Source organism: Onychostruthus taczanowskii, unplaced genomic scaffold, assembly GCF_017590055.1.
Source record: "Onychostruthus taczanowskii isolate IOZ18803 unplaced genomic scaffold, ASM1759005v1 scaffold12, whole genome shotgun sequence".
Classification (NCBI taxonomy): Eukaryota; Metazoa; Chordata; class Aves; order Passeriformes; family Passeridae; genus Onychostruthus; species Onychostruthus taczanowskii.
The window spans coordinates 3,326,975-3,351,588 of NW_024498351.1; the positions used below are offsets into that span (position 1 = coordinate 3,326,975).

Below are 24,614 nucleotides of genomic sequence, written 5' to 3' on the forward strand. Positions count from 1 at the left end.
TTGTGTGTGCCCAGCTTGTGGCTTCTTTACAGGACCTGGTTGATTTAGTTGATGTTCAGCTTTTTTTTTTTTTTAAAAAAAACCTCCCTCCCCTGGCATGAAAAGCAAAATCCTGATTACCATTCTGATTTTTCTGAACTGATGGCTTGATGTGTTTATTCCAGAAAAGAGTAGGATTAGTGACAAATTTCTGAAAGCAAAATATTAAAAATCTAAGATGGATGGATATCACCCCAAGTCCTAAGCTCTGCCTACTTAAACAAAGACCTGAAAATGTATGTGTTCAAACAAAGAGTGATTTCTACATTTAGCTCTAATTCTTGCAAAGGGATGAATCACCTTGTGAAAAGTGGAGCCTCACCCTCCACCCTCTCTTTCCAACTGGATATCAGACTTGAAGGGAACCTTTCCAGTGGACCAGACCTGCTCTTTAAACTTGTGGACCACCTAGTGACTTTGAGTGTGTCTGGAGCTCTTTCAATCCACTGCAAGAATAACTTTGCCAGGACAATACTCAAGAATAGATAGATCCATGACATGAGTTTCAGTCTGACCCTTGACTGGACCAATTACTAACCATGTGGACTACATATTTTCACCTTTTGAAAGATCTGTACTCACTGAATCTCAGGACACCCTGTTGTTTGTTATTAGATGAAGAGCTCTGAATATTTGTAATAATATGTGTTGTGTTGCTTTGCATTGTATATATTTTTCTTCTAAAATAAAATAAATTATTTATTAAAAGTTATACTGGATGAAGAACATTTAAGAGTTCACCTGCTCTAGATGCTTATTCTTAACCTGAAATCTCAGTCCTGGGATTTTGATGCTGTGTCTGCTTCTGAACAAATTCTCATCTTGTAATCAAGTAGAATGGGAATTATGAGTAAGAGCAGATGAACTCTTAAAACAAAATTTTTTAAGTCCTCATTTCATGCAAATGTCCCTAGCAAGCGGATTCCTCTCTCTTTAGCATCGTCTGAAGGTCTTTGAGGTTCTTCTTGTTTCCCCTCACTCAAACTGACAACTAACTCCATGAGTAGTCCCAGTCTGCATGGGCAGCTGTAGTTACACCACGTGCAGAAGAGTGGTGAGATCTGCCCTGGATGGGAGGTGAAATACAAAATACCTGTGGTAGGCTGACGGCTGCTGACCTCGGAGATCTTTCAGGACTGTAGCCCTTTTGCTTGCATGACTAAACCGGCTGGTGAGGGGGTTGTATTTTATGTGGCAATCCAGTCCTAGTCTACACTGTGTTTGACAAACTGGTCCATGGTGTATAAGTAGTTCTATTTGTAAATAAAATGTTTTAAATCTATTTCTTACAACATGGAGACTGTGAATTCAACCCTTGCAAATGGAGGCTCTTGCAGGGAAGGGGGTACCGTGTTGTCACTGGCATGTTGCAGCTGGGCTTCCATGGAAGGCAGTGGTAAGAGAGCAGCATGCATACAGCTGTGTACAGGCTGCTTGGGATGAGCTGACACCAATTTTCCCCTTTATTTCCTTGGCTTTTTGGTCAGCTTAGGTAAGCCTTATAATACCTTGTTGACAAGCGATTCAAATTCCTGCCTGCTTTAATTTCCAGCCCTACATGAATGAAAGAAGTGAAAAGATAAACTTCCTCCCTAAAATAAGAATAAAAGTTGTCTTGTGGCTGGGGAGGCCAAGTGTTTTGAAGCAGGGAGACCACCCAGCACATGGGTGGACAGATCTCCACTGCAGAGGCACACACAAAACCCGACACCAGGGGTCAGGTCACTCCCACGGCAAGGAGCAGCCTGGATCCTGATCGCAGGTGCCTGCGGGTCTCAGTTGTGCATTTTCCTGCAGGGAATGCACATTTTTACTGTAAAGCCCCAGTGGGTGTCTGAACACATCTCCTCTGCAGAGCTGAGCCCGGTGAAATTTCCATTTGGCTGCAGTAACGTGAGCCAAGCAACCCTGGACTGGAGCTTAAAGGCAGTTGTTTTTGCAGCCCTTCGGCACAGAAGTTGTTGGGGATATTTTTGTCCCCAGACCAGCTGGTTTGTGCACCCAGTTCTGTTCAAAACTGTATTCTGCCTTACACCTCTTTAAGTGCTTCAGCACTGGATGCATGGGAGCATGCAACATGCTGTAAGTCATGCTGGAAACATCAGGATTAAAGATCCTACATTCTCTAGGCAGTTTTTAGAAAGTTTTGTTGTTGTCTTTGATATGTGCAAGGTGGCTTTTCAATAAACCTGCTGATTTTTATACTTGGCAAGCATCTGGTTCAGGAGCTGTGTCTTCTGGTTCATCTTTGCTGAGGTGCAAGACCCCACAGTAGTGTTTTTCCGCTCTCTGAGGAGTCCCCCATGTTTTTGGCTGGTGGCTTCATATTTGAGAGAATTTGGTACTCAAAAAAAAAAAAACTTGAATCCCCTGGTGAGCAGTTAATGTATTGAAACCAGAAATTCTTTTTTCTTCTTTCTCTCTTGTAAATCAATGAGACTCTCCTCAAGGATATTGAGTTAAGGGGATACTATATGGGCAGAAAAAAAGGCTGTGTAGTGAACTGGGTGGGGGAGTTATTGGACTGATGGGGCTGTGTGTAAAGGGTCAAGACATGCATGCTTTTCTCCGAGTTTGAGGCTGTTTTTTTCCAGCAAAACATGCGAGAGTGTCAGAAATTACACATCTATGAAATACGTGGTACTGGATTTTCAAAAGAGCTCAGCTTGCACTTTAGATACCCGAGGAAAAAAAAGCTGATTTTTCAAAAAGTGCCAGCAGAGCAGGACTCAGCAGGGGGAAGATGGATGTTGTCTCTTAAAAATCAGGTCCTATACTGTGTTGGTTTCAGGGGTTGATTTGTTTTTTGGTTTTGGTTTTTTGGGGATTTTTTTTGATCTCTGGTGTGAACTTCCAACTGTGCTGTGTACATAAAATAAATTGCATGTAACAATAGCATTACTTCATTTTCCTTCATTATTAAGATGGCTTGCTGAACTAGTTTCACAATTCAGTGGAGGCAGAAATGAAAGCATGTCCCCCTGAGAAGGTAGACACCTTTTGCAGGTGCTGCAGCCTTTTCTCTGCCAGGTAAGGAGCACTGCTGATGTGTCTCATTGACCTCCTTTGCTCTGTACCCCTTACCAAGAAGCATTGCTGAAAAAGGGTACAATAATGAAATTATGTGTTTAGCCCGAAGCAAAAAACTTGGTATTTTCCAAATCAAAAGGCAGAAAACATGACAGTCCTTGGAGAAGTACAGATGTAGCTTTTGGCTTCAACATTATGTGTCAATGTATTAGCCTTCACTCAAGACTGCTTTTTATTCAAAGCAGCATTCATCTGTGTAATTTGTGGACGTGGATGATTGGTTGTTACTTGCACAGGAGTTTCTGTCCAGAATGTGAAGCTGCTGAGAGAGGCACACTTCCATGGGTAGCTCATGTGAAAATGTTTTGTTGTTGCTTTAATGTGCTCTCCTGCAGTCCAGCACACAGCCCTGCTGTGAACTGTAGGCCAGGTTTGCAATTATGTCTCAGGTGGTGGTTGGGCTCCCAGGTGTTGCTGGGGATTTCCAGCCTTTGCATGAATGCAGCAGCATGGTTTCCAAAAAGCAGCTGCGTGATCAAGGCCACATCTCAGTGGCTTTTGGTGGAGAACTTTCTCCTAAGAGTTGCACACAGGGTGTCAGCAGCTTGGGGATTCACAAGTGTATCGCCAGGACCGTAAGGCACAACTTAGAAACATCCTTAATTCACTCCAGACTGCAGGTAGAAAGTGAGGGACCGATATTCTTCTATCAGTGGTAGTCTTCAGACAAAACACCATACCTCTTATAGTCAACCTGCTTCTCTAACAGCTTCTGTGTCTTGGGCTGGAAACATGTATGCAACTGTCTTGATGTTTCTGCTGAGCTTTTATTCCTACAATTTCTTTGTTAACATTTTCTACCCAGTAAGAAATTTCTATAATTACACTCTGCCATAACTGATGGCCTTACCTGGCTTAGAGGTGTCATTGATAACCCAAGGTCCTGCTGTGCTGTCTCCAGAAGATTGGTTCCCACTCCTGTCTTTGGATGGGATAAATTGTATACCCTGGAGGTGCCTCTTAATGCCATTCACATGAATCACATGAAAGTGATTACCTTCGTCTATACACCTGAATTTTGGAGGGTGGAGTTGATGCAAACAATCTTTGCTACTGATCCTGCATTTTACATTAACTGTCTTATTTTACAGCTTTCCTGTAGTGGTAGCCCAGTAGGCAGAATCAACACAAATGCCCTTGGCATCTAGAATTCACCTCTCCAAAGCAAAACCACATGTGGGTTTATAGGAAGATTTGCAAAGACCCAAAGGGGAGCTGCTTTGTTAATTCTTGTTGACTTTAAGGAGTCATCAGGATGGTGGCCATGTTGGAGGCTTTTGCCACTTGTGTTTCTTTGGCTTTCCCTCATCTGAAGAGGAAGAAAGCACGGATTGACCTCACTCCTCACTGCTCATATCCAAGATCAAATACCAGCCTCTCCTATGAGAAGAGGAAACAGCAACATGGGCTTCCTTACATGGCTTTTCTATTGGAAATAGGACTTTTCACGCCTAGCAGAATCCTTGGCCAAAGATGATGCTGACACTTTGCTCCTTGGCCAGCGAGGTGATCTCATTCAAAGCACATCACCTCTCTGAGGTGCTGTCAGCCATAAAAAAAAGAAAAAATTTACAAATGGGGAAAATAAAACCTGCCAACTAAACTTGGCTCTGGGAGCTGCCAGTGATAACAGGTAGGCACTGGCAGCAGCAGCGCATGCGGCGCGTGGTGTGCGCGGCGACGTGTGCCTAAGAGGTCCATGGAACCAACGTCTGCTTTCTCCCACAGGGATTTGAGACGTCTGGGAGTGACACTTGTTGGTCACCAGAAGAAGATAATGAACAGCCTTCAAGAGATGAAGGTCCAGTTGGTGAATGGGATGGTGCCGTTGTAACACGGTTTTTAAAGTTGCTTCCTCAAGTGGGTCGGTCCTGCACTTTGTACTCTAGCCCTGAGATTTATTTTGACTAAAAAAACCCAAGAAAAGATAAAAAGGGAAATTCAGTGATTTCTATAACTGAAGGACATTGGCCTCTGCTGCAGCATTTCTAAAGCAGTGTTTGACTAAAGTTTTGCTTTTCTTCCTATTTGTGTCCTCATTTTCATGAAGTCAATGTAAGATGCATGGAACGTGGAAACGAGTCTGCTGTACATGAGGTTAACCAGTCTCTTAAGCTTCAGCGGTGATGACAAGCCTTCCACCACGTGTTGTCTGTACATGGGAGGTACATCTATATATATAGCACCTTTGTATACTGAATTACAGCAGCACATGGTAATGCTTCCAAGGACTGACTTGAATGGCAGATTTTTGTGGCCATTCATGGACTCCCAGTAGCTGCAGTTTGCTGAAGTATAACTTCGAGTCTTACTTGTCTACAGAAGTGTATTGAAGAGCAATATGATTAGATTATTTCTCGATAGATATTTTGTTTTGTAAATTTAAAGAAAAGAAAAAAATATGCTGTTACACAGCATTAAGTTATAGAGAAGACTAGCATATAAACATGTCGCTTGCTCCATGGCAAATACAATACAGGGTGTATATTTTGTTTTCCTCCTTCTGTGTTACCAAGTTCTTTTTATTTGCTCTTTGGGGAGGATAATACATATTGAAGATGTATATACTGTACAGTTTGCTACGCATCAGGTACAAGATTGGGGCTCTTTCCTTGGTTTGTTCCTTCTTTCCTCCCTCTTTTACTCAGTCTCCCTTTTCTGTTACCCCTATGCTTTGTACTTTTGCTGCAGTTTGGTTTGACCAATACATAAAGCTTTCAGGAGTTTTCATTATGTATATGAAGTAGAAGGAAGTTGCTCTAAATAAAAGATATTGCCCCCCTCTTGTTTTACACCACGGGTTGAGGACATCCAGAAGAAGAGAAGTAAAACATCTGGTTCTTGATGGCCTCCAGCGACAACGTGGCATTAATTTTTCTGTGTCCTGGCCAAAGGTGACATGGGGTTGCCTCTGCACAGGTGCTTCAGCCCAGCACCCATCACCCAGTGCAGCCATCGCCTCTGTTCCCAGAGCCCAGGAGAGAAAGCATGAGGTGATTTTAGCTGAAAGGAAGGAGTTTTGTTGTTCCTTTTCTGATGATGTTGGTTAAGTCCTGGGGCACAGTTTGGAAATGAGCCTGTGGCATCCAGTGTGGAGATTTTGTAGTATTTCCCGCAGAGTGATGGAGTGGGATTATTTTTGGAACTGTATTGTCCCAAGCTGTCTCTCAGCATTCTAGGTTTGCTGTGGACCTGGCCGCTTTGTGACAGAGCACAGAGGGGAGGGAAGAGCAGAGTAGCCCAACATGGTCACAGTGATGGCATCCTAAGGACAAGGAGATGCCAGTTGCCTGGGCTGGCACAGCTCAGGTCAGGACTTGGCTGTAGCTGGGGCTCAGTGTATCCATTAAAGCCCATGGCTGGCATTTTCAGGGGACCTGAGGGCAACCCAATCCCCTGGGAATTACACCAAGAAATATTCCCCCTATTTTTATTGTAGATAGGATTAAACAGCACAGTTAATTTGGTAGTCATAGGTTGGGCTTCTATTTTGTGAAGACTTTGATAAGGATTTTAAAACAGCTCAGTGGATTGCAAGGGTTTGTTGTTTCTGTAAATGTATTGCTTCCTTAGAGTTTGGATAGCATCTTGTGGCATCCTCCCTCAGCAATAACATCAATATATAGACTTGCTGTAGCTTCCTTCATCCCCAGTGCTGCTATGAGCCCAAAGAGCTCAAACAGCCAAAAGGAGGCCTGTGTCCTTCATGTCTTGCAGAAACAGGTGTTGCAAGGCACCTGGAGCTGTTTCAAAGTCTTTCTTTAATTTCCCCCAGCCTTTGGATGAGATTTGATACACAGAATGTTTTTTTAAAGAAGGGAAGCATCTAGGAGAAGAGGTTGACTGGTTTTTCCCTTAGCAGCAGGGCTTCTTCAGGCAATATTTTCCTGTCCTGAAATGGCCCCCTTCGCCTCTGCAACTGCTGAGTTCCTCAGGAATCAGGAGAAATAGGAGGGAAAAGAGCCACTACAAGGTCTAACAAATCTTGATAGTGTCATTTCTCATCCCATTGTTTCATTTTGGCAGCCACCAGACCACAAAAGAGGAAGAGGGTATCAAGACATAACAATTTCGACACAGAAAAGAGATTTGTCGTATAATAAATAAGATTATTAGAGCTGTCAGCAGAAGAGTCTTGAGATTATTTGTGCCTCCCTCTCTGCAACACTTGGGAAAAATACATGTAGGAAGACAGAAACAGCTCATTTCATCAGGAGGAATCGTTCGTTTGCCTGCATCCATTGGTGGCACTGAGATGCTGTGAGCAAATATGTAGCACTTCCTGCCCATCATCTCCACTCATTCCTGTCCTGTTGGCTCTGTGGGAGGAGTTGAACTCGGTCATTTTTTTCCTGGGCTCTTAAAACCAAAATCCTCTTTTCATCATTTGTATTGCTGGACTACGTACCAGATGCTGGAGTAACGTTCAAAATGACAAAGCAGTGGAAAACAAAACTGTTCTTAAGCCAGACTGCATTTGTAAATAGGGCACCTCTTCTCGCTTCCAATAAATAAATAAATAACTTTTTCTATTTATTTCAAGAGCTGTTCTTGCTATAAATCTCTGTATAATAGACTTTGTCTCGGGGCTAAAAATAAAATGTTGTTTTAATGTGTAGGGTCCAAAGGTTACAGCTTCTATGTCCATGAGCAAATCACAGAGACAATGGAGGTTTTCAGTTCCCATCTGAGAACTGCAAGAACTTTGTGTGTTGGGCATGATTTTATGCATTGGGATGCAGCAGGACAAGATGACAGCAACATTTGGCTGGTTATGTTCTTGGAAAGGTGGATTTCCTGCTCATGGTAAGTTGGTAAGTCCAAGCACTTTGCTTTTCCAGCTCGCTACTGCTTCAGCTGAGCCAACAGATTCTGTTTTTTCCAGTATATTTTGCTGATAATTGAGAGGGAGGTAGGGAGGTATTTCAAAGGATCCAAAAGGTGGTCAGGCTTTTTTTGATACAGTTTTTCATTTTGGGAGAAAGAAGTGTCGCCAAGAATGGCTTGTATAGACTGATGCCCTTTCATTGTGTAGCTACCCTTGGAAAAACTACTTCAGCATTAAAAAGGAAGACTGATATAAAAGGGAGAAAAATCAGTTGAAAATTTTATTTATTCCTCCTATACGTTAATAGTGAGAAGAATAAAAAATAAGGGTCAAATTGTTTTGTCTATTCAGTGTTGAATATAATGTAGAAAGTCCCAGTGCTCAAGAAATTGTGACTCCTTGGACTGCTGTGGACTTGAAACTAGATGTTAAGGCAGGTGTAAAATATATCAGTAGCAGTCTTAGGATTAACACTTAGTTGCCAATCCTTTATTGTAATTCCTTAGAGCAGGTAGAGCAGGAGCTGGTGCATCCAGCACTGCCAGAGCTGCAGCCTCTGTCTCAGCTCCTTGCATCAGAGTTTTAACTCATAGGAGATTGTAGCATTGCTGTATTTATTCCTCCCCTTTCCCCCTCTTTGGGTGCTCTCTGTGCATTTTGTTTGTGTACATGGGGGGTTTTTTGTAGTGTAAGATGCGAAATTTTCTATTTTTTCATAAAAATAAAAACCTTTGACTAACAGCAACATCCAGTCGTGGATCACACGTACGCTTGACCCCTCGACTTTCCACAAAGCGTCAGGATTTCCCTCCATGGAAAGGAAATCAATTCTCTGTATTTTTCTCTCCTAAATGCAGATTTGGTCCTACTCTTGTGGTCCCTGAGTGAAAGAGTGGCCTTTGGGAAGAGTGAGACATGTAGACCCACAGGAATGCATCTGCCCTTGTTACAGGCTGTTCCCACTTTTCTCTGTTTTGGGGGTAAAATACGCTTTTTTAGTCTAGTTTCTAGGGCAAAGGGCCTGCCAAAGCCCCAGATCAGTCCCTCACCACATATCCCTCAGAAATACCATATTTTTGTGAGTGTTTTTCTTCCCAAGATGTGACTTTTCTCTGAATTTTTATGGGAGGGATACCAGCAAGTCCATGACCAGCTGAAGCACCCACCACCACATCCCCTGCTCCATGGATTTGGGGGCAACCACATGCTGCAGAGGAGCACGGGCCAGCCTTAAAGAGAGGTGAGAAAAGCTATAGGTGGGAAAGGCTGAGGTCTGAGGGGGAAAAGAGTGACCTGGGAAAGGTCTTCATGGAGGTGGTGATGGGCAGCCACCATCTTCTTATCCACTGCTAGAGGACAAAGGGAAGAGGTGCAGACATGGATAGTGTGTCTCCTGACAGGACGAGAAGCTGTGGCAGATGATGGGTAGTGGTACACCGTGGCCAGGAAAGGCATGACAGGCTGGGACAGCAGGGGAATGCTGCCTTATATATTAAAGGGAGCACAGGTCAATTGGGTTAGCAAATTGAGGTTGTCAGCAGCTTGGATAAAATCGTTCTGGATTGACGTGCCAGTCCCCTCTCAGTGTTTTTTTGTTCAGCTTCAGGTTGTCTGCTGCTGGATCACGATGGTGGCAGATGCTGCAAGGAATCAGAGGGGCTCTGAGGACAGAGGGAAGAACTGTTCATTTGCCCACGCAGACAGCATCCTTGATAGCTTCGTGGAGGCAGAGAGCCTGCTAAGGGAAAAATACAGTCATGGGGAAACTTTCATTAAAAATCAGAGTTGGCTGCAAACTCCTTCCACAATGTTCCATCTTAAGTGAGAACTAAGGAATTAGGCAATTTCCACGAGCCTTTGTGCTCAGAGTGGCTTGGGACCAGCTCTTAAACAAATTTCAGATCAGTATTTGCCTGTCATTTTCCTCTGCTGGGCTCAGACTGAGAAAAGGCACTTGCACTTCGTGGGCACCAGCTAGTAAATTTACCTGCACCGAAAGGTAAGGTGCTTCTCCTTCAAAGTGGGTCCTTCTGCTCATGCCTGACTTGTTTTTGGGCGGTTCTTCTGCACAGCCTCTGTCTGGTCCCTGAACAAATGCACAGCTGCATCTCGAGTTGCAAACAGCTCTTGTGAATGCTTAACAAGCTGTGCTCAGGGTAATATTCTCTTCATGACTCTTGTTTTCAGTAAAACTGAAATAAATTGCATGCCAAGATGATGGCTGTGCTGGAGACATTGCAGGGCAGCTAAACAGTAACTTGGACTTATTCTCCTGTCCAGTAATATAAAAATGGGGCTGAGGGGGCTCTGAACCTCTCCCCTCCTCTGCCAACCTGGAAGGGTTCAAGCCTGTAATGCCAGAATCCCAAGAGGATGCTGTGGCCCCAGGGCAGGAGCAGTGTGGAGGCTGCTCCCCATCACCCCATGAAGCTGAGCTGCCATGCAGAAAGCAATGCAAGATTTATGAAGCTGTGGGGAGCAAGAGCAAGGGACTCTTCATGTATTTTTCATGGGCTGAGCTGCATAAATAGCATGCCATGCATAAAGTGTGACTGGATACTTACACACACACACACACACACACACACACACACAAAAAAAAAAAAAAAAAAAAGAAAGTTGCAACCAACAAGCAGAAAATATTAAAGAATAAGATAAATTTATTCAAGTCAACAGGGCCTTCTCAAAGTCACCCTCAGGTGCATTAAGAAGCAGCCAAAACAGCACAACCTCATGCCAGAACAATTAATCTTTGCTGGTAAGTGGAGGGACATGGACCTATGGACCTTGAGGACTGGAGAAGGGCACATGTCATTCTACTTGGTGAAATGTGTGGGTGGCAGGAGAGAAACCACCTTATCCACAGTGCCTCAGATGTGGTGTGGGACTTATGGAGATGCAAGGACAAACTATTGCACCAGCAGATAGGTCAGTGCAGAAAGAGAATGGCACCGGGTCACAGAGAGACAGCTCAGAGTGAGGTAACACTGGAAAAAGAGGATGCCGCTGGAAAACTCAGTGCAGTGCGGGGATGAGTGCTGAAAACGTGGTGTTCCCTGTTGCAGTTCCCTCAGCAGGTGCATGTGTGCTTCCAAGTGTGCAATTTTAATAATGCATCTGCTGACAGAGCTTAAATTTCATGTACATCAAGACAGATATCAAAACAATCCCAGGCTGAGATCGGGTAGGAAAAGGGAGCCAGAGCAGCAAGGTGGCCAGCAAAAAGCTTTGCTCATTTTGCAGCCATGATATAGCAGACCAGGGTGTGTTTGCAGCTATTGCATGCCATAGGGTTTCCAGGGGAAAAAAGCCTTGGAGACACAGGTGTGAAGTGTGTGGTGCTCTCTGAAGGCACCCATTGTCTCTACAATATGACTGCCTCTGGGATCATCTGGTGCAATTCCTTTGGGAGCTGCTGGATGCTGGTGGCTGCAGGCCCCCACAGTGACCTCTGACACCCCATTAACATATGGCTCATTATTTTCCTCCCATAAAGTCCTGTGAGCCAGCCATGGAGGAAAACAAGGCACCCATGTAGGTGACTTCCTTACTCCTTTATTTCCTCACCTCTAGCTGGGGTCAGCTCAGTTACTCATAGCATCAGCTGTAGTAACATCCAGCAAATTAAGAGAAGGAGATGCTCTCTTACACCAGTGTGCTGCTTTCATACCCATTATCAGCTCTAACCAGGTTTTTTTGACCCCAGAACCCTTCAAGCTCCCCCTTAAATGGCCAGCAGATGCATTTGTGCTGGTAAAGATGACTTATTTCTCTCAAAGCTTATTTTTTAACTACAAAACCAAAGAAAAAAATCTTCCAAGCTGAAAAAAAAAATGCAGAAAACCTGTGAGATAGGCTGCCTGCCGTTTTCTTGGTTTGGTCCCAGTAAAGACCATATTTATTACAAGAAAATAGAAATCCTAGGATTTCTCTTCTGAGGTCTGTGTTTCAAGCTTGACATTTAAACATGAAACTACAGGCTCTAAAATTTAATCATTTACTCCTCAAGAAATATGGTGTGTGGAGCTGTTGAGAAAAAGGTCATGCAAGGTAAAAATGTTTCATTGGGAGAAAAAAAGGGAAATTACGTGTTCATTAAAAAAAATAAATAAAATAGGAAGCAGCCTCCCCCATCCGGTGGGCAAAATGCTGTCAAAGTGGCTTCCTGTGGTCCCTTTCCATGAGATCTGTAGGAGCTCAGGACTTCCTCAGGGCTTGCTAATACCTTTCAAATGGCATAAGATTCATGGCTGGACCCAGTTATTGGAGGAGGAGGGAGAAGGAGGCATATATGTATATATGGAATACATATGTAGAGAGAGATGCATGGCTACATGTGCGCACACATGCAGAAGCACTGGGTGATCACCTCTTAATTAAGACAAGAATTAGGGCATTAGAATTAGGGCTAATAAATGATGAATGACACCAAATAATCAAGGAGTGAGACTGGATTGGGCAGAAAAGAGTGTTTTCATCCAGACGGGGGGAATGGATGGAGATGATCAAGGTGTAGCACTGGAAAGGCTTTGGCCTTTATTAGTGTTCCTGTCCCAGGAGGAATTAATGACCCAGCCAGGAGAGGAGGGAGGCAGTGCTCTGGTGGCTGCAGAAGAGATGGGTGTTCTCACTAGTGCTAAAATCCCCTAAGTTCCATCCCACTGGGCAGTCACCAGCCATCAAAGCAGGGAAGGGACTGGAAAAAGTGGCTGGGAATGTGCATTTGGCAAGGAATGAGGAGAAATTAGATGGAAGGGAGCCACAGGCATGGCTTTCATCCTGGCTTGGCCATTGCTTTTGGGCTTGAAAGACACTCACAGACCTAAAGGTCAATCCATGGTGCCCAGGTGGGGAAAAAAAATGTTTACTTGGCTTGAAAACAGTGGCCCTTTTGGGAGCTTTTAGTATTTCGGAGTGGAAAACCAGGGTTTCACAGCCAGAGTTTGTGAGCAGCTGAATGCACACTGAGCCCAGGACAAGGACTGCCTTGCTCATCAGCTGCTAAAACCTGGGTTTGGGTGACTTTAGGTCTTGAACATGCCCATGTGAGTCCTTCCCTTGGCCCAGCAAGGGGAAGGGGAAGCATCAATGGTCCCTTCATCCTTTTGACACGCAGGGTTTGGAGAACAGCGCTATACAGCCAACATCTTTTTGTAGCCACAACTACACGTATCCCAGAGAAAACAATCAAATAAAATAATTGTAAATATTCTAATATTTAATTGTAAATATTGTAATATTCTGTGTAGGGAAAGGTTGTTGGCTCTGGCAGAGAAAAAGCTGGGCTGTCCTTGGGAGGGGAGTGCTAGAGGTGCAGTGTCCCAAATCAACATGAACGGTTGCTTCAGGGCACAGAAATCAGTTCTGCAAAAGCCATCCCTCTCCCATCCCTGCGAGCTGTGCTTCATTGCCTCCCATTTTATGCAGCAGCCAAAGAGATTCTGAATCCTTGACCCCTGCATTTGCATCCCCTACACCAGGGCCAAAGCCCTCGTGTACTGTCCATCCCTCCCCAGGACCCCGAATTTGTGTGATTGTTTCATCAGGGAAGGCAATTAGCATTCAAGTGCTGCTGTTAGCATAATCAGAAAGACAAAAGGCTGACAGCAATAGCTGCAAAGCCAGGGCCCTGGTCAGAAATTTAATGGAGAAATAAATTATGGCAAGAGAGAGCATTCAGACCCAGGCTTGGGCTGCAGAGGGTAGGAGGGCAGAAGAGAGCCCTGCCTCCCACTAATTCATCATCCACGCTCCAGAGATCCTCATGGCTGTAACTGATAAGCAGCTGATAAACAGCTCAGCTTCTTCAGGAACAGAAACATACCTCTAATGCGTGGCTGAGACCCCCAGGTACCAGCCAGGGATACTGTGAGCCCTCTTGGCTCCGCACCCTAGTTCTTTAAAGCCAGAACTTTCCCTTGGAAAACTCAGCTTATTTCAAAGTGCCACTATTTACATCTCTGTGATAGGGGGGATTTGAGCTCCCCAGGGCTTCACAAGCTGGTCTGGCAACAGTCACTTCCCAATGCCCCTGAAAAGGGAGGGAAAAAACCAAAGCAGATAAAACCTGATCACTGGAAGCAGGCTTGGGTGTAAAAATAAGACTTGAAAAAGCCAGATAAGTATCCCGGTGATCTCTGTAAATGTGGGAAGCCTGAGCACAGCTTGGGAAGGGAAGTACCCAGCTGTGGCGCTTTCTGTGCAGCCACGTTGGGCTCCCCATGGGCTAAAATAAAAAGAAAAAAAGCAAACAGACAAACAAAAACAGGCAAAAATGGGAAAAGGCAGCAAGGTGACATGCCTCCATCTGTGATGGCATTGTATGGGCATCTGGTCCCCAAAGATGACACTGTTATCTCAGTGTAAGCTTTTTTCAGTATTATTCACCTGTTCAAGGGGAGGAGAGATCTTATTGTCTAAAGGAGAGATGAAAACAAAGATCTCTATGCTCACTGCAGAAACATCCCACTGATGAAGCAGTGACTTTATAGGAGCTGATAAATCAGGAGTCTAATGAAAGAATGGGGTTTTTTTTGTTTCCTCAGCACTGTGATTTGATTTGATTTGATTGGAATTACCTTCATTAGAATCTGACTCTCAGCAAAGCCCTTTTACATTCACCAGAAGGGCACAGGGCAGTGCAAATTTCCCAGCTTTGAGACGTGATAGCATGAAGGGAGATTATAAAAATATATGAGAATATGTTGTAAAAATATATAAAATATATTTTAAAAAACATAAAAGCCTTTATCAAAGCAAATTTAATGCTCTAGAAATATGATCTTGTGCTTCCCCCAGACAAGAGAAAGCTACAGAATCACTCCAGATGGGCCACACTGAGGACTTATATTTTTTTGTGTGTGTCTGAGGGATGCAGAAAGGGAACCAAACTTGTGCTAATAAGCAGCTACTCAATATGCCTTGATGAGTGAATATATTGAGTGTATATAGAGAGTAAAGTGTGCTGCAGCGAGAATGGGAGATGATTCCCCTCATATGAATTTGCCTAAGTACAGAATAAACATCCATTTTTTTCTGCTTTCCCCCTTTTTCTAAAGCCCAGCTGTCTGTTAATGCACATAATGATGGTCCCTCCAGGGACCAAGCCTGAATTCCCATTCATATGCAAAAATCATAAGTGAGAAACTTTAGGTTTGGCCCAAACAACAGCGTGCACTTCTCCCAGTGAAGGAAATTCCAGCTTGCCATATTTTTCCTGCTCAGTGCATGCCAGATGTCTAAAAAAAAATAAAAGGGGGGGGATGGTTATTCCTGTGTGTGGAGCCAGAGCTGGCAGCAAGGAGAGGATGCTTTTGGCACATCCGTACCACGCCGCCTCCACTCCGGAGGGTGTTGTGCTGACCCTGGGAAAGGCAAAGACTGTGTTACAACAGGATGCATTTAGGGACAGAGAGGGAGGGGGGGAACAAAGGTCTGAATATGACAGCCAAGGGTCTGAGGCAACTGGGAAAAACAGGTATTTGTGCAAAACCAGCTCCTGAGTGCTCTTTTTCAAGTGGACTGTTCGGTGCTTGCACTCCAGTCAGCACTGCCCCCCTGAAGGCCGGCCTTAAGCTGCCTCCAAGAGCCTGCCAAATGTTCATATTATGGAAAGCAGAGACTTAGAAAGCTGCTTTTAGGCTTCACCAAATCATTTTGCTTTTAAAGGAGGCCTCTGGCATGGCAAGAAACACCACCCTGAGCAGAAAGAGCAAAGCAATGCTTTGCAGTGAAGTTTTGCTGGAGGCAAAGCATTAGAGCAAGTGCTGAGGCTCATCCCTGGGTGATGGGGATGGGGAATGATCTCATTTTGGGGAGAAATAGCTGGATTGTTACTGGAAAACCAAAACCTAAGAATATTCCTCCTTGGGAATATTCTTCCTTGGGAGGAATATTCCTTGGGAGGCTCAGGCATCACTGTGGGATTATTCTGGAGGGCTGTATGGGTCATGTGTGACAGGCAAGTCATTTTTCATGCTGGATGCCTGCCCTGGGATCATGTGCTTTGTACAGAGGAAATTATTTAGGAGAAAGATAGTCAGATTCATGGGGTTTTTCTCTTTACCCAATAAAAAGAAAGGGTCAGGAGAATATTCTTTCCCACTGTCTCAAGATGAGTCAGGGCTTCACGATGGTGAGGCAGTGGTGGTCTGTTAAGAGCCTGGAGGATTTCGGCTAGCCGGGGGGCTCTGCAGAGCCTCACAGCTGGTGCAGGTGTATTTCCAGCCATAAAAAGTAGCAACAGTCCCGGTGGAAACATTCAGCTGTGGTAAGTGTAGACAGAAATCTATTATTCTTGTGAATGTAATGTCAATATTTACAGAGAGAGGTCAAAGAAGAGAGCTCTGCTCAGGAAATGTCAGCTCTGGAGAAGGAAGAGGCATTAGCAGCATTTACATTTGTGCCAGAGCAATCCCTGCAAAACGGAGGAATATTCAGGAAGGTTTTGCTTTCCAGCCTTATTCACCCCATCTTCTTGTACCATTGCATCCTCTACTGCAGCAGGTTAGGGCACATCTGCAATGCCTGGAAGCAATGCTGGATGCTTCCTCCTCCTTGGGGGTTACCAGCATGGATGTGGGTGGTGATCCAGCCATGGTGGCTGCAGACAGCTTTCTTTATCTGCCATTAGAAGTCTCCTTTAGAGAGAGGCAAAGACAAGAGAAACAGAAAAATGGCACTGAGCAAAGAGCACAGGGTCCAAAAAATCATTCAGGCTGATCCAGGTTGGTACCTGCAGCTAAGAACCCACCAGGTAAAACAGGATTATGGATTTAGATAAATGATTTCAGAATATTTTTCTGCAAGCTCCTTGCTTAGGGTGGAAAATGCTCAAAATGGGTTTAATTCCCCTTGTTCAGTATTGTTAGCAGAGGGATGCTACTGGTATTGCTGGTAACACAGGAGTTCCTGGGCCCTCTAAAATGAAGACCAAAGAGGCTTTGTGTGAGCATGAAAGGGGCAGGCAGAAGAATCACAGGCAAGAACACAGCCTTGAAAATACCTTTTTGCCAGCATATACAGTTGCTGCCCACATATGTTGCCCATGGGAATGACAGGACCCCCAGGTGATGTTTCCAGGAGTGGGAGGACAGGAGAGCATTGCCACCCCACAGAGCAGGTATCCAGCCTTGTGGCTGCTGGGGGGATTGGGTGTTTCCCCATAAAATAATTTTTTTCACTAGGGAAGAAGGCTTGAGATTTCCCAGAAAAGCTGAAAACTCCCATGCATTTCCCAACTGGAAAAACGCCTCTTGCCAAAGACTTGAATTCCTTCCTCCATCTTTGTGCTTAGATTTTGCTTGTAACTCTATATATGCTCAATGAAAACATCAGGGGCTGGTGGCCTGTGTGAGGATGTGGGATGTGCCAAGTTCTGGTTTTCACTGGGATTAACGTGTACATGGCCAAACAGATGGGAAACCACGTGGTGAGACAGAGCCAGCGATGTAAACAAACATCAGAAACCTCTCACTGCTTGCTCAGGCACTGGTTTGCCTACATTGGACTGGGCCCAGGGGCAGGAGATCTGGAGAGCTGAGGAGGCTGGAAGTGGGAATTTCCCTTCCACAGCACTGAGTTCAGAAAACACGGCAGCTCTGTGGGGTATAGAGTATTCCTTATCTCTGTCTCATGTGCCTGGGATGGCAAAGGACAACGCTGTGGCATGGAGAAAGGCATTTTGGGCTTTCAAGCTCCCGTCACATTAAATGATATTGTATTTGGCCAGGATATTTTGGAGCTGTTTCTCTGCTGGCCATTTCACTCCAAACAGTTTAATTTAAAAAACTAAAAGTCCTGGCAGGTTTATGCTGTTTGGTATTTAAAGCCAGATGACGGGGATTTATTCTGCATTGGATCTTGTGATTTGCTCTGCAGTGTCAGACAGCTGTAATTGAGTTGATATTAATGCTGATTAGGAAAAATATGGCTGCGTCCCTTCCACCTGAGCACGGAGAAGGATGTTACCCTGGGCACGCCCATGTGCGTGCCACAGGAGTTCCCAAAGTATCCGGAACCATTTCTATGAAAATGAAGCCGCACTGGCAGCGTCCCTCGTTCCTAGACAGCCTGGAGATGGCCAGGCTGTCTCCCAGCTTGCCTCAGCGCCCTGGCAAAAGCAAAGCTTCCTTCGGGGTGGAAATTCCCACCGCCCGCTGCAGATTCCAGGCCAGGCCCGCTCCGGCCGGCCTGCAGCCGCGCCCGCGGGGCCGCTCCAGGCGGGGCAGGCCCCGGCAAACAGGGACAAACCGGACAAAACGGGACAAAACGGGACAAAACGGGGCAAACCGGGACAAAACGGGGCCGTCTCCTCCCTTCTGCCCACGCCATGGAGCCTCAGCACTGCTGGTCATCCATGGGTTGCTTCTGCCTCTGCTGCCCCTGCCTGGCATCGTGGGTGGATTTTCAGCCACGCCCTGGCTCCCGCCCGTTCTCCTGGGAGAAATGGGATTTTTTGGGGTCTCATCTCTGTTTCCTCCCGCCCCCCCCAGAATGTGGGTGTATTGCAGAAGGGAGATACTTCCAGAAGCGCTGGAGAGGGGCGAGGAAGAGCTATCTGTGCTCGGGAAGCAGCAGGGTTTGGAGGGGCTCCTTGGACTGTGCTGTGCTTCAGGGTGCTCTGGCAAGTAAATTCACAGAATAAAGCAGCCGGTGACTGTTCCTATTAGTCCATTAATCACTAGAGATCCTTGTTCATGGCTACTGATAGCCGGGGTCTCCCATTCTTTTCTTCCAGCTGAGAAGTCCAGATCTCTGGGGCTTTAGAGACCTTGACCCGAGTGTGATGGGTCCCACCCGTGTCCAGCTGTCCTGGCTGCTGTCTCTGCCATCCTGGTTGGATGCTATGAACAGCAAAGTCCAAAGGCAGCATCTGTGCTAACTGGGCTTCCTGTTCAAGCCCAAAACTCAGGAACTCCAGCTTGTGCGGACCCACTTGTTTGTTTCAGGAGCCGAGCTGTCCGGGCTCTGCAACAGACCCGCTGCCCAAAATTAGTACAGACATTAAGACCCATTTCAAAGATTAACCCCATACCTTCACCCAGCAAATTGTTTGTAAACACCTGAGCTTTCCTCTCACTCTCATTGCTAGAGCGTGGGAAACTGAAATGTCCTTGATATAGGTTAAGCACTACTGAGCAACAACTAAAACATTAGTGTGTTATCTACATTTTTCTCATATTGAATCCAAAACAGCACTTCACCAGCTACTAGGAAGCTGAAACCAGGACAGATATGTCTCAGAAGAGAGAGTGAAAATTGCAGATACAAAAATAACTAGTTTCACTAAGAATTAGAATAGAAATAAGACACATTATTTGGCACAATATTAAAGAATTATTTCCTAGAAACAGACAGAGGAATTGACTAAACCTGATGGCTGACTCCTCTGCTTGGGAACCAAGATGAACATTCCTGTGGCTATCAGCTTGGATTTGCATTTAGGATCTCCCTTCATCTGGCTCTACCTCTCCTCTGTGACAGACCTTCAGATCCAGGAGGGCTGTTGTTTTTATGAACCTGCACTGGCCTTGGGAAGGCCAAATAGAGTAGAACAGAACCACAGAATCATAGAGACACAGAATCATAGAAGGTTGGAAGGGACCTTGAAGATCTCCAGCCTGCCTGCCAGGGACAGGGACACCTTCCACTTGACCCCATCCAGCCTGGCCTTGAACACTTCCAGGGATGGAACATTCAGCCGTGCATTGGCACGTGGGTCTTAGAAAACCAAAGATAATTTCTCTGCAATTTTTTTCTCTGGAAAAATAAAGCATATTTCCCAAGGTTCTCTATAGATCATGACCACCTCTCACACAGCAGTGCAGGTTGAAAAGGTCAGCCACCTTTAAATAAGCCCTAATTGACACTTACTTCCCAAAATGAGGGTTATGAAAGTTTAAGGTACAGTTCCCAAGGCAGTCAATGACCTAATTCTAAACATCATTAAACTGTTTCACTCTGAAAAATACCACTGGCATTTCAAAAATCCTCCTGTAAGGGTTGTTGCTGCTGCTCTTCCTGCTCTTCTGGAGGTTGCCCCTATTGGATTCCTTTGCCAAGAGCTCCTGTCACTTCCCACAACCACTCCTCAGGTGATGTTGATGTTCAGCATTTGGATCCTTCCAGCCCTTATTGTTTCTGACCCACTGTGTGCTGTGGCACGGAGCACAACTCCTCTTCCTCTCACCTTGCTGCAGGTCAGCTGAACCTTATCCAGCTCCCTTTGCACTGCTCCACCTGTCTCAAATGGTTGGCAATTTCTCACTCCCAGAGTGGGTTTGAGAAGCTCCTGCTCTGCCCTGGCACGTGCAGGGAATGTTTAGGCTCAGGTAAGATTTATGGACAATCACTCACTTGACCCCAGGCTGCACAAAGGACACTTTATTCACAAGCTCTTTCTCTGGCACTTGGCTCCTCTCTTCTCTCCTCCATTATCCTGGGACTGCTGCTTTGGGCTCATGCCTGAGTCAGCCTCTGAGTTTGTGTCTGAGCAGACCTGCCCAGCATGCTGCCCAAGCATAAAAGCTGTAGTCACTCTCCTGCCCCAGCTCTGCATGAGTCTCCTCTGCAAGCTGATACAGCAAAAACTCAGACCCTAGCACAATCAATAAGTGAGTTTCTAGCTGGTAGCAGACATCCCCCCAGTTCAGTCTCCACAGGGATGTCATCCCAGATGTTATTGCACATCCATCCCTTTCGCAAAGATCAATAGTCTAAAACACTTTAGTAGTAAAGGAGAATAACAAATACAATAATATTTTCAGGTAGGAGAAATCTGGTTAAAATATTTTCTACTGTCTCAAAATAAGTTTGTATAATACAGCTGAGATCTCTTCTGTGGTACAACACTGGTTGTGTTCAAGCTGAAACCATGGGGGTGGGAGGAGAAAGTGTTGTGTCTTTCCTAGCTGGTATCTCACCTGCTCTGTCACTGCCCCTGGGAAACCTGCTTGAGCAGTGTCTGGAAAGAAAAAAATCCTTCTACTGGTAAGGCCACCTCTGCCCTCAGGATGGCAGCTTGGGAGGGACCAAGAGCTTGTAAATGGCTCAAAAAAACTCAGCCTGCTGAGGAACACTATTTTTCTTATTCAATTCATGTGATTTGAACTAGAAGGGGAGTGTTCTGGACATGGTTGGGTGCTGTTACGGCAGCTCCCAAATTTGCTGCTGACCCAGGCATCACTTCCCCTGGCCCAAGGCAGAAGCTGGAGCAAGGCAGGGCCAGCAACACATCATCTGAGATCCTGGAAGGCAACAGCATTGCCTCTGCATTCCCTGGCAGGAAATACCTGTATGTGAACAGATCTCCCACAGCCCAACTATGGCATGAGTGGGGGAAAAAAAATAGATATTAACAGGTGAGCTACTGAGTGATGTTTTTCCTGTATAAATTGCTTTATTCTGAGCCATTCCAGTAAAACAAATGGATAAAGAGGGCAGCTTCTCAGTGTACAGACATGGCTGGAATGTGCTTTTTGGGTATATTTTAGAAATGAACTCTGGTAAAGAAAGATGGAATTGAGTGATGTGGGAATAGTGGGGGACTTGGGAAGAGGTTCTTTATTATTTTGGTCTCACTTGGATAGCCTTGCTTATTAATATTAGAGTTGTAACTTGGCAGTTACTTTGTATGACTAAGAGCAGTGTTTTCTACAATACAGTCTGAAACATTAAAGCAAATCATTAGCAAACAGTTTATCCAAGGGAAAAAAAAAAAGAAAGAAAAAGAAACTAAATAGGAACATGAAATATGTCGCCTAACAAGTCCTGAAACAGGTCTTTCAGGCCACGGTGCAGATATTTCAAATGTGTCAAGAGTGGGCTGACATTTCTTTAAGTCAAAAGGAGAAAGAAATGGCTATCATGGGAATCGAGCTGCACCATTTGCCTCTTCATCACCCTGATGTACAGCAGAAGGCTGAGGCTTATTTACGGGAAGCTTGAACTGAAATTGCCAACTTGTGTGTACCTGATTGACGCTTTGCTTCTCCTGCAGGAGGGAGAACTTCCCCAACACTCACTGCTGTGGGCCTTACTGAGCTGAAAGTTAAGAAAGGCCTCAACCAGACCTCCCCCTGTAGCATGCTATTAAGCTGATAAATAGTATTGATAGCAATCCTTGGGAAAAAAACTTTATAGATAGTCCTCTGCCTGTTTTTACCAGACCTAGATTAATACACAGCTCCAGCCATTCATCATTGATGGTGAACATCTTGACACAGAGAATCTCAGTTTTGCTGTGTTACATCAGATCTCATTCATGCAGCCATGCTGAGAACATGTTCACCAATCTTGAGCTATTTGGACCCAAATTAGTGCACAGGCCTGCAATCCCAGCTGAAACATGGGCTAGAAATAAAATCAGTTACAGCTGAATTTAGGCACAATCGTTTTTCCCCACCTAGAAGGTGTTTTAACAGGGAGGGAGGTGTATGCTGCAGTGCTTGCCCCAGGACTCTCTGAGAAGTGTACGGGGCTTCAACGTCCTGCTGTGCATTCACAAATAGGGCAGTATCTGATACACCTGCTGTTAGACTGACGGTGAGGATTCATAAAGAATACCATTTAAGAAACAAGGACGTGTTAGTGTGGGGCAAAATGCACTCCTTGTGATGGTGTTTTGGCTAAAAACAGGCCAACAGTGTGGATTTCTTTATCCCACACTCCAAATCAGAAATGTTCCTGTTTTGTCAGCTACTTTTCCTAGCAATTATTTAATTTCAGTCTTTCATTTTAACAGGAGAGAAGAAGCTGAATCCATGTTTTTCCCAGGGCCTTGTTGAAGTGATCTGCTTGTGCCGGCTCTTCTTACCCACTCTTGAACTTGGAGTTCAGAGCCATCCTAGGACACAAGAGCACTTGCCCACCAAAAATAAACAAGCTGGCTCTCTTGTCTTCTGCACCTTCTTAAAAAACTTTCAATACCTGTGTGAAAATCTTGAATTACTGTGGGCACAAATATGCTCCATCCTCATAAGTCTAAACTGGTGTACATTTTAAAGTCTTCTTAATGTGCACCTTCCTTAGGAAGAAAAGGGTGTAAACCAAAAAAAGATCTACAGTTCTTCAGTTCTTAAGGCAGCACACCAAATGTAACATTGGCTGCACAACACCTGTACATGTAATTAATATAGCAAATTTGCACATTTAATTCTAGTAGCAGAAGGATTGCAATATTCTATAACTTTAGTTTTCAGCTTGCCTCTGATCATTCCTAAACAGAAGTATTGTGGCTAATTCTGTAGATACTACATGAAGTGACAAGATTAAAAGGAAAAAAATGTGTATAAGTTCTTAACTGTACGGTGTACCTTAATGAAATAATTATTATTCATAAATTTAATCAGCCTGTGAAGTAATTTGCCTGCAAGGCACCCATTAAAATAATGACAATGAAAAAGACTCCCTGGTGCCTGTGCCCAGCACCTCTGACAATCTGGCCACCTCAGCTAAGGACAACCGTACCAAGCTGTGAAATGAGCCCCAAGTGGGCTTTTACTGCAATCATTTGGTTTAGGTATTCAGCACTTGAAGCCAGCTGTGCTGTGTTTTTTTTGTTTTTTTTTTTTTAAGGGAAATATTGTTCCCAGAGGAGCACAGGCTGCTGTCCCGTTGTTGGATGGGCTCAATAACAGCTTTGGAAAGACAGAGACACAGCAGCATGAGGTCAGCTCGAAGGGAGCCAAGAACCATCTGTTCTGTTGAGACTGGACTTCACTTCTCACTCTCATTCCTCACTTGGTGCTGAGTGTAAAAAAGGTTTACACCTTACAGGACCTTAGTAGACCTCAGTCATCTGCAGGAAGCTTTTATTGAAGAAGGTTCCTACACTCTTGTTCATTTGTGTGTCTCCTCAGCCTGGGGTATCCCAAGGATGGTGACTGGTTTACATTTGGGAGCCTTGCTGAAGACAACAAGGTGTCCCAAGCACTGATCTGGGAGAGGCAGCCTTTGCATGCACTGCAGCCATAGAAGGGGCTTGCAGAGAAAACTCTGTTTGGAGCTAAATTTATTTAGCTCAAGTAAGAACTAAGTGATCTATAAGTGATCTTTTCACATTACCTGCAACATCTTATCTACTGACCTTCCAAAACATAAATGTTGCAGGATAAGTTAATTCCCTCCTATAATCTTCTTGATTGCTTTTTTCCATTTTCAGACCCAGAATATTTTTTTAGCCTTAATCATGTCTTCTACAAGAAGATATCAACAATGACAGATGACTAATAATTATTTATTTTATTTTTCTTTCAAATGTGAGGCAAGTGATCCTCTGCTGCTGAATCCTGCAAAGCAGGACAAAATACCCACTCTGAGATTTCTGGAGTGAAAGGAAGATTAGGTAAAGAGACAGCTTTATCTTAGTCTTTAGGGTATAGTTAACCAGTACCTCTATTTCAAGGCACAAGCAGATGGAAGAGCTCAAGCTGAGTCACTGCTTCTCTAAAAAGGCTCAAAACCAAGGTATTGGATCTCCAGATGCACAAAGCCACCTCTGGGGGTAAACCTGACCTGGTAGGACCTGGCCATGCTCTGGTGCTGCAGGATTTGGCTCAACACCAAGAACGCGATTCCTCAAAACTCTGGGTCTAATTCTCAGCCCAGCTAAGACACCTCATGCTCTCAAGTTCCTTGATGCAGATATCACCCACCA

The 24,614-nt window shown here is 44.7% G+C and overlaps 1 protein-coding gene across 10 annotated transcripts in view; it reads left to right on the forward strand.

The window, feature by feature from the left end:
- EPHA5 (EPH receptor A5) overlaps positions 1–7,747 on the forward strand; it is a 193,259-nt gene extending 185,512 nt beyond the window's left edge. For 7 of the 10 annotated variants that reach the window (XM_041427845.1, XM_041427846.1, XM_041427849.1 and 4 more), the window contains one exon: positions 4,858–7,747. In XM_041427845.1, the coding sequence (XP_041283779.1) occupies positions 4,858–4,963 (106 nt within the window). In that variant the 3' untranslated portion in view covers positions 4,964–7,747. Of the gene's footprint in view, positions 1–328; positions 2,946–4,220; positions 4,553–4,857 lie in introns of those variants that run through there. The other 3 variants (XM_041427847.1, XM_041427855.1, XM_041427848.1) reach the window with 2 other exon arrangements.
- Positions 7,748–24,614: the final 16,867 nt, after the last annotated feature.